The sequence below is a fragment of the Leptonychotes weddellii genome, chromosome 11 (assembly GCF_054177405.1).
Source record: "Leptonychotes weddellii isolate Sample4059 chromosome 11, ASM5417740v2, whole genome shotgun sequence".
Classification (NCBI taxonomy): domain Eukaryota; kingdom Metazoa; phylum Chordata; class Mammalia; order Carnivora; family Phocidae; genus Leptonychotes; species Leptonychotes weddellii.
The window spans coordinates 83613757-83629625 of NC_138379.1; the positions used below are offsets into that span (position 1 = coordinate 83613757).

General features: G+C 48.8%; 1 protein-coding gene across 1 annotated transcript; it reads right to left on the reverse strand.

Moving 5' to 3' along the window:
- Positions 1-6: 6 nt before the first annotated feature.
- LOC145716077 (HIG1 domain family member 1A, mitochondrial) lies at positions 7-489 on the reverse strand. The gene has a single exon (XM_081797448.1). It carries the CDS (start codon positions 370-372, stop codon positions 91-93), a length of 282 nt encoding a protein of 93 aa, XP_081653574.1. The 5' UTR covers positions 373-489; the 3' UTR covers positions 7-90.
- Positions 490-15869: the final 15380 nt, after the last annotated feature.

The following is a 15869-nucleotide window of genomic DNA, read 5'->3' on the forward strand; positions in this document are numbered from 1 at the left end:
GATTTATTTTCAACATAAACATATAAACTCAGTATGAGATGCCTAGCTAAAGCAAGCACCACCAACAAAACCAAGACAGTTTCTCTTCTTCTAAGGTTTAGGCTTTGCCCAGAATTCCTTATACATGGAATAGCCCATACCGAGAGTCATTGCTCCCACAACAAAGCCTTGGGCTGCCACACGCATGTGGATCAGGTGAACAGACATTTTAGTATTTCCCCTGCTCTTCAATTTATATAATCCATATGCAACGATTGCTGCAAACCCCGCCATTCCAATGGGAACAAACGGTGCTTCTCTAGCTTTTCGGATAAGTTTAGATCCCTGATCTTCATCGTATGAAGAAAGAGAAACATCTGTGCCGGTTGACATAGTGGCTGAAGAATCCTCCTCTGGATCAGTGTAAATTGTTCAACTGGTCAATGGAGCAGAAATTTTTTCTCCCTCCTTCAGGAAGGAAGGGGATGGCAATCTCTCTCCTACAATGCTAGGACTTCGGCTCCAGCTGGTTTCTTGCAGGTACCAATATTTCTGTTACTTCCATTGTTCTTCCTTCCTTACTGATGCTCTAAGATACTTTCTTTTATCATTTCTTTCCTGTTTGGAGACTCCTTTAGTCAGTCTCTAAGTGTAGGTCTGGGGTCTTTTTGCTTTCCTTTGTCTGAGAATATTTTTATTTTCTCTTCACTCCTGAAGGAAACTTTCACTGGGTATAGAATTTACAGTTGAGAAGTCATTTCTTCAGCTCTTGAAAAAGGTCATGTCACATCCTTCTGGCCCCCATAGTTTCAGATGAGAAATCTCCTGTCATTTGAATTGATATTCCCTTATAGATAATGCTCTGACTGCTTTCAAGATTTTAAATTTGTCTTTGGTTTTCAGTAGTTTAATTATGATATTTCTTGGCATCGACTTCTTTGAGTTTATTCTGTGTGGGGTCTGCTCAGATTCTTGAGTCTATAGGGTTATATCTTTGGCCACATTTAAAGAGTTTTTAGCTCTTACTTCTTTGAATACCTTTTAAGTTCCACTCTCTTCCTCCTCTCAGAGATTTTTAAAAATTCTGTTACTGTATTTTTAAATTCCATAATGCCCATTGGTTCTTTTTATTTTTTATAACTTCAATCTTTGCTAAAATTTCGCATTTTTTCATTCATTTCAACAGAGTTTGTAATGGATTGTTGAAGCATTTTTATGATAGCTTCTTTAAAAAAGTTATCTTGTCAGATAATTCCAACATCTGATTCATCTCAGTGCTGGTATAGTTGACTGCCTTGTCTTATTTGAATTGTGGTTTTGCTTGATTCTTGGTATGACAGGTAGTTTTAAAATTGTTTCCTGGACATTTTATATTTTCTCATGAGACTCAGGATCCTATTTAAACTTTCTTATTTTAGCAGGCAGTCACTTTGTTTATGTTTAGCACAGTTCTTGGTTCTACATTTGTGGGTAGTTGTCCCAATGACAGTAGGTTTTCAGAGCCTTTCTGGTGTTATTTTGGTCTGCTTGGCATATCTGGTGCTGCTGCGGATCTCACTGGTCCATGGTCATGCTGCCTGAGTGGGGAGAAGGGCTTTCCCTAGGCGGAATGCAGGATGTCTCTCCATGGGGGAGGGGTCTGAGGCTAGCAGGGAAGGATAATACTTTTCCCTGGTTGCGTATGGTTGGTGTGGTTCTGCATGAATGGCCCTTGCCACTGGTGTTGGGCTTACCTGATGCTGTCAGAGGAGCTCTTGTTTGATTTGGGGAAAGAGCGAGCCTACTGGGCTGCCTTCTCTTGTAGGTCAGAGTTTAGGAAATGGTGGGCCTGATTGCCTTCTGTTGGATAGGGCACATAAGATGCCTTGCTTCTTGTTTTTTGGTCCTAGGGCCACAAAGCAGTGTATTTACTTACCACATTTCAGAGTTCTCCTTTGGTTGTTTCTGGTTGTTTTTAAATATATCTCCTGTAGAAAATATATTCCTGGGTTTTGCTTTCTAAGAAAATTCAGTCAACGATCATTGTTATAATTTTTATTTTAGTAGTCCTTTCTGCTATATTATGTCATGTCTTACATACTTTTCTACACCCCCTCCCTTTCTATGCATTTCATTAATTAGAGTGAGTTTTCTTTTCCTGGTTTTAAAGATATTTCCATCCTCCACACAAAAGGATTATCCATTCCTGCCTTCTGTGATGTGAGTTGCAGCATATCCCTGTGAGTTGATGATACTTTACTACCCTGTTGGTATCAGGCATGGCCTGAGATTTACTTGAGAAATAGACTATGTGTCAAAAAAGATCTACTCATGATTTCTGAGTAGAGGTTTCAGTACCATCATGTCGTTCCTCTGTTGTGCTTTTCTCTTTGCCATGAGGCTGAGATAAGACCTGCTCCTTTTGCTGGGGCCTGGAATGAGGGAATGAACAGATGCCTGGAACACACCTGTAATAGCTGGCCTGCAGCCAACTCCCGAAAGAGAAATAAACTCTTGTTGCAAGCCACTGAGATGGGGTTGCTTGTTACTGTAGCATAACCTCATAAAAGCTGACTGGTCAAAAGTAATTCATTCCATTTTTTAATTTTTCTGGTGCTTATCCTATTAAGAGCTCTGATGACATTTCCCCCCTTTAACTTCTGAAGTATATCACTGTTTTTCTCTTCCCCTGAATGTGTACCTCCCCCTTTCAGGATGATTCTCCCCTTGTTCCACCATGTTAGGTTTGTTTAAAATCTTAGTTCTTGATTGTTGTGGATGCACTCTTGTTTTCAATTCTTTCTTTTTTTCTTATTTATCCTTGTTTTCAATTCTTGCTTTTTTTTTTTTTTTCTTATTTATCCATATATCCTCCAGCACATTCCTTAATTTATTTTTCTTCTTGCCAGGGTACTTCCTCTAAGAGCTTTCCAAAGAGAATACTCTGAGGTCTCACCTGACTCTTACTATCCTTTATTTTGATCTTATATTTAAATATAGGTCATTTGGCTATAACATTCTAGATTTAAAGGTTTTTTCCCTGCAACACTGAAAATGTTGCTGTATTACATTTTTTGTATTCAGGATCACTGTTGAGAAGTCTGATGTTAATTTGATTCTTGTTCATATGCAATTTATCTCTTTTTTTATTTTTGGAAGCTTTTAAAATTTTACTCTTTGCTTTTGATTTTGACTTACTCTATAATGTGTCTAGTTTTTTTTTTCCAAATCCATCCTGTTTGGCACTATATGAGTCTTTTCAATCTGAGAACTTTTAGCTTTCTTTAATTTTGAGAAGTTCTCAGTCATTTTTCATTGAAATATTTCCTCCCCTTTGTTCATTGTTCTCTCCTTATAGGCCTCCTCTTAAACATATATTGATATTTCTACTTCTATGCACTGTACCTCTTAACTTTTCTTTTTCTATTTTACAACTCTTTATCCCTTTATGATGCTATTTAGCATCAGTCTGATCTTCCAGTTCACCTGTTTGTTCCTTAGCTGAATCCATGCTACTATTCAACCCACCTCCTAACTTCCTTATTTCAACTAGGATGCTTTTCATACTGGAAATTCCAACTGCCTCTTCTTTGTAATGGTGTGTTCCCACTTTATGCCACCAGTCCTCTCCCCTATCTCTTAGAGAATCATTATAAAGCTATTTTAAATTCGTGTTCTGTCTAGTCTTTAATTCCATATTTGTCTGCGATAGTTTATCTTTTTAAAAAAGATAAGGTTGCACTTCTCAGATATTTCATTATTTTCCTCTGTGAACTCCTATTCCCCAGAGACATAGGCCATCTTGACTGCTACAGCATATACTGAGTCAGTATATCACATATTGACTCATACAGATGAATCCTGGGCCCCAGCTTATACTCCTCTAGGCGAGTTTAGTGTGTAGTGGGTGGGAGGATGGGTAAATGCACGTCAGTGTACAACCTTGGTGTTCCAGCCGGTGTTCAGTAATTGCCGGGGGACCATCACTGTCCCCCCTCCCCTATTGTCTTGACCTATGGGAAACCTGACCCCTAGGGAACCTGCCTTAAGTTTTAATCCTAGTCTTTATAGGATGTATGTGGTTGGGAGCTCTCAAGCTCCACCTAGATGTAACTCTGTGGATGTAAGCCTACCCTGGGTTTATGCTGCCATTTTCTGCCCCATGGTGATGACAGGGCCAACAGAGGTCTCTTTACCAAGGCAATGTGGGCTTTTCCTCTAGTCATCTCATGTCCTCTGCTTTATATTCTTACCTGCATTTCTTCCGCCTGCTTCTGTAATGTTCTCAGGGTTGGGCTTAGAGGAGGGAGCTGTTGGTCCCTGATCATTTACTACCTTTCTGCAAGTGGAAAGTTGGCATTCTGACTTTCCTTTCCATCCCCTCTCAGTTTTGACTTTTAAGGAATTCTTTGCCTCAAGTGGGATTTCCTTTCATAGGTGTGGGCAAAATCTGGGGGTGGGGCATTCTGTTTCTTTCTTTTTTTTTTTTTTTAAAGATTTTATTTATTTATTTGAGAGAGAGAGAGAGCAGGAGCAGAGGGAGAGGGAGAAGCAGGCTTGCCGCGGAGCAGAGAGCCTGATGCGGGACTTGATCCCAGGACCCTGAGATCATGACCTGAGCCGAAGGCAGACGCTTAACCATCTGAGCCACCCAGGCGCCCCGGGGCATTCTGTTTCTGAGTCCACAGTGCCCAAGTGGAAGAAGGGGGGCAGCCAAAGCAGGAACAGGAATGCTTTGAAGTCGACCAGGCTAAGGAGTTTCTGAGGACCAGAGCAAATGCCGTGAGCAGGATCATCCTTCCTTCATGTGCCTGGTGACTCAGCTCTGAGTAAGGGGGACCTAGGGAGCACTGGTCGGTGAGGCAAGGGAGGCTGGGGTTCAGGAGATGGATGGTGGTTTCAGGGCTGGACCCACTAGGCTCCTGCCTACCCTAGCTCAGCAATCAGTATTGAGAGGGTCATGGAGATAGTCTTAGAGAGACCAAGGAAACAGGAGGGTGGGAAGGAGCCTCCAAGGCCTTAAAGACAGGTAATATGCAAAATGAGGTGGTCTAGACCTTCATTTCATCCATCCCTTCACTCATCTGCTTATTCAATAAAGATTTATTGTCCACCTACTAGGCACTGTTTTGGATGCTGGGGATACTGTCATGAATAGGACACTTCAAGACCCTGCCTGATAGAGCCGACAGTCTAGTGGTGGTGGTGGTGGGGCACAGAACTATGCAGGGTTGGGGGGCCCCAGGAGCAGACTCCTATTCCTCAGGGGGGTGCTGGCCAGAGTCTTGGTGGGGAACTGAAGGACTGGGAGGGGAAGACCCTTGAACTCTAGGCTCACGGCTCTTGAATGGTAAGCAGGGTGTATATGTGGCCTGTTTGTTAGCACCTTGTATTATGACAGGTGTTCACAGACCTACTGACTGAGTGACCAAACCCTGAGACAGAAGTTCCTTGGCCCAGACTGAGCTAGCAGGAGAGCCATTGAATTGGTGGTCACATGAAGGCCCAGGGCTCTGGCTCCTTAGATTCCCCGGGCCTACGAGGCTGAGGCTGCTTCTAGATCTCCATACCTCCCTATCTGTCCAGAAACCAGATGGGACAGAGCCTTCAGGTGGCGGGAATCAGGGCTTCTGATCTGGAGGAGAGGGGCCCCAAGAAGACAATGCCTAACTCCCAGTCCTTACCCATGGGGAGAGAGTCTGCCTCGAGCTCCAGCCCTACCCGAATGGTCTATATGCTGACAGCCACTGTGTGACTGCCACAGATTGAACCTTTGTGTCCCCCCCAAATTCTAAATGCCCCTTATGTTGAATTCTTACCTCCAGTGTGGTGGGGCTAGAGGGCAGGGCCTTTGGGAGGTGATTAGGTCATGAGGGTAGAGCCTCATGAATGGGATTAGCGTCCTTATAAAAAAAAAAAGAGATCCGAGAGAGCTCCCTTTCCCCTCTGCCTTGTGAGGAACAGGAAGTGGGCTCTCACCAGATGCTGAGTCTGCAGGCTCCTTGATCTTGGACTTCCCAGCCTCCAGAACTGTGAGAAATAAACGCCGGCCACCGAGTCATGGAAGTTTGTTATAGCAGCCTGGATGGACATGGACAGTGACCTTGGGCAAGTCCCTTTGCCATTTTGTCCCTCAGTTTTCTTCTTGAGCCTCCAGTGAGATGGCCTCTATTGGGACCTCTCTAGCCCTGAGATCCCCAAGTAGAGCAGGAACCCCCATCCTCACCCTCGTCCACCACATCTCCCCATCTCGGGAGGCCCAGATGGAGCGCTCATGACACCTTTGCTGTGCCATGTGATTGAAAAGTGCGAGCTGAAGCCTCAGCTTCCCCAAGCACCCTTCCTGCTGTTGATTTGCAGCTCGGGGTGGCTTGACTGCCAAGTCAAGTAATCAGGAGGTAATAGCCTGGTATCGGATGAATCCCCAGAGCTGGCAGCCGAGTCTGGAAAACTCTATCCCCAGGCCTCTGCACCATTTATGACCAGGAAAATAATTGTGTAAAGCAGGCTGGCTCGGATCAAACCCAGCCTGACATGGTGCAGTGTAAGAATTGCAGGCGCCCTGGTCTGATGTGGTTATTAGTACCTTGCTTGGGGGCAAGACTGCCCAGAGCGGCAGACGTGCTGTGATTCATTTGCCCATGCAGATCAGACACTGTTCCCAACCCTGCAGGGACATCTCTATTGCCACCTCCTTGCCCAGCCTTCCCTCCGCCCCCCACCCCAGGTTTTTCCTTCATTCTCCCCCATCGCCTGTTCAGGCTGCTTCTTGCCTTCCTCCGTCCATCCATCGTTGCTGAAATTCTTGCAAAATGCTGATTTTATTGAGTGCGACAAGTGGCAGTTCATTAAAAAGTGGGAGCAGATGGGGAACGGATTGTGGAAGAAGATTAATGATGCACACAGACCACTAAATAGGGCCAGGTTTGGGAGTAAACACAATCACTCGGCTCCCTCCGAGTGGGTAATCCTGCTCTGTCAGATCCGTTCTCGTTAGCTGGCTAACGTTGGAGGACTCGGGAGAGTTAACAAGGAGCGTGCCAGCCTGCCCAATGGAGGGTGAGGCTGTGCTCTTGGCTAGGACAGAGGTGGGGGAGGGTGAGATGCACAGAAGCTCCACAAAGCTGAGGAGCAGCACCCTCCGGGTGGAGAGGCCCTAGTATCTGTTAGGGGAGGGTTGGGGAAAAACTGGGGACCTCTTAATAGCACTGCCACGCTGGATCTGGGCATAGGAATTGGCCTACCCCAGGTTTTTTGTTTTTGTTTTTGTTTTTATGAACCTTTTTTGCTTGTTTGTTTTATGAACCAAGATTTGGGCTCCTGAGAGTTGTCTGATTCTACCTAGAGTTCAGGGAACAGAGGGTTACTCCATCCTATACCAACCCTTTCTGGCCTCAGGTGTCCTCCAGACTGGCATGGAATTCTGGGCCAAGGGATCTGAGCCTTGGTTGCAGGAAGAAAATCTCTCAGAGAGACAAATGTGAGCTGCCTACAAGAATCCTGCATGTATAGTCCAATAAATCCATCTAAGATCACCCTGCCTAGACACCTGCCTATGGTTTAAGACAGCACAATATGTGGGGGCACCTGGGTGGCTCAGATGGTTAAGCGTCTGCCTTCGGCTCAGGTCATGATCCCAGGATCCTGGGATCGAGTCCCACATCGGGCTCCCTGCTCCTTGGGAGCCTGCTTCTCCCTCTGCCTCTCTCTCTCTCTCTCTGTCTCTCATTAATAAATAAATAAAATCTTAAAAAAAAAAAAAAAAGACAGCACAATATGTGATCATTCCAGACCCAGGCTGGGGGAGGTAGTTACAGAGAGAAAGGACAACACTCCCTTTGGATGACCCCCTGGGGCTCAGGCATTCATTTAATAAACATTTATTAAATATGAACTATAATGTGCTAAACCAGGAATGGCAATTAGCTGGTGTTTCTTCCACTCCCCTCCACTGCTTTCCCATGGCAGACATCGAAATCAATGATAACACTTTTTTCCACTGAGTCAAGAGGAGTCCTCGGAATCCTTCTCAACACAGCATTCTAGAGAGCCACTAACAATTTGCTGGCACTGGCTGGTGAAATGAAATTGTTTCCCGTCCCTATGTTAGACATTTTGGGAAACCCAAAGATTTATGTTGTAAGACAAACTGCTGAGGTGAACAGAAATATTTCAAGATGAGAGCACATTTGGAAAAAAGAAGTAGCTGACCCTAACGAGAACTGAGGAATGGGTGATGTTCATCACACTCATTTGTACACAGAGAACCCACCCTTGCTGAAAGGCATTCAACCTGTGGCATTCACCCCACCTCCTTTGCTGGAGTGAAGGAGGGGAGAAGAGTCTGCAAACTGCTACCCAGACCTGTCCTTCTGGTGTCTCCAGCTCTCCCCACAAGGAGGGCATGTGGGCTGGGGTCGAGACCAGAAGCCGAGCCCTGGAGGTCTGCCTGGTATCGTGGGGCAAGGGAATTTATTCAGTTGCTCTGTGGGCTCCTTGTCAGGCAGAGGAGTACCCCGTGTTGCAGCCCTTCTAGAGAAAGCTTTCTGGAGCTAGCCTCCCATTCCATGCCTTGTATTTGCTTCCACTCATGACTCTGGCTTCAGAGTCCCGTTTGCTTGGTTTCCTCCTGCTGCCAGGTAGCTCTTGACAAGTGGCATCAGACTACCCCCCCCATCCCCCCACCCCTGCCCAGCCAAGGGATTCTGGTTTCCCAAGTCCTCATTCCCACTCCCTCATTTCCACTCGCCCTCTGCAAGTGAGGCTTATCCCCAGGGCTTGATCCCAGGAAAGGTGGGGAGGCTGGTGGGAGTCCCTGGCTGCTAGTAAGGCAGGGACCCCAGCAGGATGTCTTTTCCCTGGCTTCAGAACAGGTCTCATCTTCACTCCCAAACCTCCTCTTTCTTTGGACTCCCCTGTTTTTGCCCCTGGACTCATTACCCTCCCTGGCCCCTGTACTCACAGCCTCAGCGGTTTTGCTCATTCCCTGGGTCAGAGGCTACTGGTTGTCCTCTAATAGCCATCCCCCCTTTCTCCCTAGTGATAAATCCTGAGTGTATTCAGGGTGCAGTGGATCCACCCAGAAGACTCCATTTCCCACCCTCCTTTGCAGCTAGTGTTGGCCATGTGCCTAAATTTGGGTCAAGGAGATGTAAGAGGAAGTGCTGTAAGAGAAATTGTGCCCTTAAGGGAGCTGACTCAGTGGGAGCTTTTTACTTTCTCCTCCTTCCTTCCTCCTGTTGCCTAAAATGTAGAAATGATGACAGAAGCTCCAGCAGCTATTTTGGTCCCTGAAGTGACCTTGAGGCTGGAAGCCATATGCTAGGATTTTAGAGTAGAAAGAGAGGGAGCCTGGGTCCATGACATGTCTGGACCAACCATCTCGACCCTGAACTGGCCTCCTCTTCAGATTTCTTTTAGGTACAGACACTTTATCTTGGGTTTCTGTTCTATTCAGCCATACCTAATCCTAGCTGATCCTCTTTCTGCTCCCTGCCTGGGGAGTAGTGAAGTCCAGCGAGTGGGCTCTTTCTCCAATATAACGCCGATAGTCTCCTGATCATTCCCACAGGTTTGACCATATCATTACCCAAATCAAAGACTTTTAATAGATCCCCATTGTCTTCTAAATAAAACGCAAATTCCTTCCCCTGGCACAAAAGACCTTCCATCGCTGGGTGTTGACTTAGCTGTTGGGTTCTACCTCCTGCGTCCTGTGGTTCAGCCAAGCTCATTTTGTGGAATCCCCAGACACCCCATGCTTTTCGGCCTGTCTTCTTTGGCTCCAGTGACTCTCCTGCCTATCGAAACCCCACCCATCATTCAAGGCTCATCTCCAAGTTGCTTCTTCCATAAAGCCCTCTCATTGCCTCTGAGTTAGGAGTGATGGGTCTGTCCTCCATACTCACTTAGTAAATTGTTCGTAGCTGTCAAGGTCTGCCTGATATTGTTGCTGTCTCAGCTTTTTACCAGACTGGAGGCCTTGTAGGGCTGATTGCGTCTTGTTTGCTTCCAAATTCCCCCAAATGGCCTGGCAGGGCTCCCACATAGTAGGTCCTTGGTAATTGTTGGCTTCTCAAGGTGACTCCCACTCCATGTCTCTGGCCTCTGTCACGGTCAGTGCCCATGTAGCCGTGCAGAAGCTCCTTCCTGAGGCAGCTCAACTCCTGATTTCTCTCTTCTCAGCTCTCCCTTTCACGTCACTTAGCCAGTTCTTTGGCACTGGCTGCCAGGGAGGGTGATGGGTTGGGGTAAGGCCTGGGCCCGCAGACGGACAGGTGCCGCCGCCTGGGAAAACAGAGATGTCAGGGTTGACATGGGGAAGCTGGGCTGCTCATTAGATCTGCTAAACTGCTGTCACGGGCTCACTCCCCTGCGGTGACAGGGCTCACCTCTCCCCACCTGGGTCCCCTGCATGCTCGCTGCCCCTGCCTTCTCTCCTGACGGCACTGACCTATCTGGGTGCTGCTCTCACTCACTCACCCAAGGGCCGCCAAGCGTCAGGGTCTTCTACACGGAAAACAAAGCCGTTTGTCTTTCAGGAAGGATGGCCTCTCCCTTGGGGGCCTGCTTGCAGCTTTCTGTCACTCTGTGGCTGTAGTCAGAGGAACCAGGGCAGAGAGAGCTGGCTTGGGCCAAGCCTGGCCTTGGATGGGGGGTTTTGGACCCCCTAGCGCTTGAGGCAATGAGTTCTACGTAAGCGAAGTCTCAATTAAAACAATAAATCATTACCAGGATAAAGTGTAGTGGGGCCACAGAGGGTTGAATCCAAATTTGAATATGGTAGGCCTATAAATTACAGTGACAGCACAAGACTGTTCATCAGGGCCCCAGGGACTCATGAGCATGCACACTGTCAGCCTCGGGGGCAGGTGGCTTGCGTGGCCAGGTTTGGGAGGATGTATGTTCTTTGGAACTTTTTCACACTAACAGAATGCAGTAACAGAGCACGTAAAACTACAGCCTTTGAAATTAAACTGCCAGGGTTCAAATCTCAGCTCAGCTAAGTGGTACCTGAATGTGGGCATGGTTCTTAACTCTTCTGGACCTCAGTTTCCTTATCCATAAACTGAGCATTCACAAACCTCCTGTGAAGATTATACAAGATAAGACAGGTAAAGCACTTAGTGGAGTTTCCAGCACATAGTAAATGCTTAATAAGCTAGGGTTATCTACTAGGATGCAGGTTTCCAGAAGACATGGATCTTACCCATGTTGACCACTGAATATTCACAGTGGAATTGCAATGAATGTTGTGGAAGGCATACATGTGCATCTGGAGAGTAAGCCTCATGAGGACCAGACAATGTTTTTTCCTCTTGTATTTCCCATAATACCTGCTATTGCGCCCTGCATGCAGTAGATGCTTAACAATTACTAATACATTTAAGTACAGAGTGTCCTTGCAATTTTGGAATGTATTTTTAAAAAATTTTTAAAGATTTATTTATTTATTTTAGAGAGAAGGCAGGGGGAGGAGGGGCGGGGGGGGAGAGAGAGAATCTTAAGCAGACTCCTTGCTGAACACAGAGCCTGATGTGGGGCTCGATCCCACAACCCTGAGATCATGATGTGAGCTGAAATCAAGAGTTAGATGCTCAATTGACTGAGCCACCAGGGCGCCCCTGGAATGTATTTTATATATAGTAAAGAGCACTTAAAAGACCTCAACCAAATAGTGCCCACATTTGGAAGATTTCTTAATCTTGCAGAGTCTCTCCTAGGTCTCAGGCTAAGTCGCCTACTCCAGAACTCAGCAACTTGACCTAATATAAGGTGTGGTAGGGAGGGTCCAGGACTGGATGTTGGGAGACCTGGTCTTATTCCTGGATCTTTAATGGTTTCACTATTTGACCCTGGGCAAGTCACTCCCCTACTCAGAGCCTCAGTTTCTATGTCAGTAAAGTGAGGGGGTTAGTCTGGATGCTTTTCCAGATTCTTTTCAGTTTGATCCTGATAGCATTCTGACTTGAAGGTGCCAGGTTCCTGGCAGGACCTGACTTGGGGTGCACTGTGATTCTGCAACCCCTCCCTCTGGAACAGGGCCCCAGGGCATCCTTTCATTCATGTCCCTCAGGGACACACCAGCGTGAAAGGGGGGAGGAGGTGCTCTGGAGGAAGGGCCTCACTCCCTCTGAGCTGATCTGGTTGCGGCTGAGGGGGCACTGCGGCGGCCGGCCGTGGTCCTGGGTGGAGTGGCGCTGAGCCAGAATCACATTTTCTGAGCCCCTCCAGCCTCATCCCTGGGGCACGAGGGCAGGAGAGGCAGGGCCAGCCGTGTTGGGCTGCTCCTTACTGCCCGAGGAAGCCAGGGCTGGAGCACGGAGTGTGGGCTCTGTGCAAGGTAGGACGCAGGGCTCTCGTCTGCTCCCAGGGGACCAGCTTCTGTGCAAGAAGTCTCACCAGACACTGGAAAGCCTCCCCCATACCGACATGGCCCACTGCACCTTGCAGCTCGTGTACTGTCCTTTGGCCAACTGTGACCGCACCCTTTTACTGGGGTCTGGAAAACCAAGGATGCCCTTCCTGTGGCATCTAGAGCCTTGTTGTGGTCAACTGCTCCAGAAAGCATTTCTTGTTTCCTCAAGTCTCATGTTTTCACTTACGCATGTCCAAGGATGGGTCTGCTGCTGAGCTCTCTGCTCTCCCAGCTCCTTGGGGGCCATTGTGTCCTGTGTGATGGGGCAGCTGGGAGCCTGGAAGGGCAGGAACAATGCGGAGCACCCTGAATGCCCAGGCCTAAGCTGAGGCTTTGCTGGGGGACTCTGGGGCACCTCTCTCTAAGCCTCAGTTTTATTATTGATAAAATAGGGATAGCCATAGAGACTTGATAGTGCCCTGTTAAGAGCAAATGGGGTAAAGAGGATGGGGAGCATGTTGCAAGCTGTAGAGTGCTGGGCCTAAGTAAGAGGCGCGTGCCGCCTGATGCTGAAGGAGTAGTCCAGCCTCCTGGGAGTGGGGCAGCCCCCTTTGGAGCGATGGGCTCTTTCCCACAGAACTTATTGCCTTCCCTAAGCAGCTCCTCGCCCCCTCTCCCAGAGCTCTCTGTTACAGATTAATCCACCTAATTGGAAGACTGCTGGATCAGGCAAGGAATTTATCAAAGGGAAGGAGAGGAGAGCTTGGTGCCTTTGGCTCCCCACACATTTGTCCTTTCAAAACCTTGTAGATAATTCCATTTCTGCATTAGGAGCAAGTCTGGGATTTTGCGTAAGATGTAGGAACAGGAGGAGGGAAGGGGGAGAGGACAGGATGAGACCAGAGGCTGGGGGAGAGCTGAGACTGTCCAGGCCTGGGGTGGGCTGGTTAGGGGCTCTCTTGGGCAGGAGAGGCCATGTCAGTGGCAGGGAGCAGCTGAGGCAGAGGGACTGAGGCTGGAGGGAGACAGTGCCTGTCCGAGAGGGGGCTTGCTGAGCAGGTGGGGGGAGGTGACACCAAGGAACTGCAGCTCCTCTGCCTCCCAGGGACCAGGAGGCTCAGACTGCCCTGGAGCCATCTTCCTTCCTAACATGCTCTCCCTGCACAGACGTCAGTGTAACCCTAGGCACCCCGATGTTGGGGTCGGAGGGGCGGGGATGTGGCAGAGGCCTGATCTTTTGGGAGGATTCAGCGCAGTCTGGCCTAGGGAGTCTGGGGGCTGCGGGCCAGTAGGAGAGGCACAGGATAGAGGGGAAATACAGGGCACAGGAATGTGGCCACCCTCACTGCAAACTGAGCATGGCAGTGGGGGGGCAGGGATAGATGGGCAGTTCTACACACAGAACACTGACTCTGTGGACCTGGACACGCGCATTCATGCCCCATTTATGCGCCTGGCAGCCTGGGCATGCCCAGGAATAAGGCACAACCCCATCCTAGAGGGCCTGGGGGGTTCAGAGGGGGAGGCAGAAGAGCACACGTGCTCAGAGCTCACGGGTAAACACACTGCAGCTCAGTGAGTTAGTGCAGGGAGGGAGTCGTGCGCGTTGCACTGTGGGAATCCTGGGGGACACTATTGATTAGTTTCCCGATAATGGGACAGGTGCCAGAAAAGCTTCACACAGGAGATGGCATTGCTCCTGTAGAGAGCTGAGAGATTGGCTCCTAGGGTGGTGGTGTGGGTCAGTTATCCTCCGGAAGAAAGGGGTATCTGCCCTGCGCTTCCGTCTGCTATCACTTCTCATTCTGTCGGGAGTCGTTCTTACCACCGCTGCACAGAGGGAAATACTGTCATTTGGCTAAGGAAAGACAGATTGTGCCTGTCCCTCCTCCACCCACTGTCTGGGAAGGCTCCGTGTTCACGGGCCCTCTTTCCTGAGGGGGCACTGGTTATGCACAAAGGGACTGTGGCAACCAAGAAAAACATCAGCACCTTGTTCAGGGCCCTGGGGCTGGTCAAGGTCCAAGACTAAGATAAGGGGATGGAATGCAGGCCCTGGCCAATAAAGTACCTTTCCAAAACCCAGGGATCCATGGGGTGGGCACTATTATTGTGAAGATGATGTCATTTGGGGTTCCAATGAACCTGAGCTCACAGACCACTGTGCTGGTCTGTGCTGTGTTTGGAGGTAGGTCTGCTCAAGGAGAGGGGATTCATAAGTGTGTTCCTGAGAGGCTGCAGGCCATTTTGTCCCCATCCTCCCAAGGACATACTACCTTTGAGAGAAAGCTTGAAAGACCCTATCAAATGCAAATATATTAGCTGCTAGGATATGTACCACAGGTCAGGTATACCTTGGAGGGGATATCTTAAGGTGTGGAGCAAGGCCACTGCCCAGGGAGAGTGGGCTAGGGGTGGGCCAGAGTAAGGGGCCCTGTGACGTCTGAGGAGCAGCACGGGAGGGTCAGGAGTGGGTGGGGAGGGCTCACTGAAGACAGCACCATAATTTGGCCTCTGCCGGAACCTGTGTTGGAATCAGGATAGGATGGAAATCTTGGTCAGTGAATTCCCCATCCCTGAGAAATCTGTAAATGAGAAGGGTCACACAAAGACACATGCGTGCAAGGAGACGCCAGGAGCGAGAAGGAGGCAACGGGCATACATGTCACTGGTACGCACAGAAATGTATGAAGGGCCCACGTGCACTTTTATCCCCACACGTGTTGTTGGCTGGTCATCACAGGGCGGTGTCGAAGGCCAAGAGCGGTGATGATGACCATGGTGATTTCCAGCTTGCTAAGTCTTGCCTATGATCTCTTTTGATGGCTCCTAAAAATCCTGTGAAGTAGAGAATGTTCTTTCCATTTCTCAGATGAGGAAACTGAGGAACGAGCTGGGTTAAACAACTTGCCCGAGGGACCTGAGGAGCCCAGGTGTCCCAATTCCAGGTCAAGAACCACTTTACTGCACCTCTGATGAAGCCCGTAGTCCAAGGAGCCCGTTTCTGTGGCCCAGAACTTGTCAGGGCACATGGAGAGTCAGGCCAACGGGAGTCAGGCCAGTGCATTGGGGAGGGTTTCTCCAAAGAGCAGAGGCACTGGGGAAGGTACACTGGGTTTGAATACTGGTACCTCCTCTCAGAGCTGTGTGATCTTGGGCAAATTCATCAGCTTCTCGGAGCCACCGTTTCCTCGGCTTCAAAATGGGAACAACAAAATCGGCCCCACAGATTGTATGCAATAAGAGGAGACATACGAAGGGCCTAACATGGTGCACAGAATCACGGAGGGTTCTGTTGCCTGTGAGTGTCCAGGATCTGTCCGATTCCATGAGGGGTGAGGTCCACCAGGCAGGTCGTGGTGACGGGCAGTGGAGTGCCCTTCCCAGGAGTAATGTCAGTGCAGGAGAGGTGGCAAGAGGACTCTGGAGGGGCTTTCTTGACCGGGGAGCCTGATTTCTTTTTGACCTAGGGCCCCGCAGCCCGTGGAGATACCCTGCCCAGGCTGAGGCCCGCTCCCGCAGGCGGTGACCGGGGCTTGTGGGAGCCTTCTGC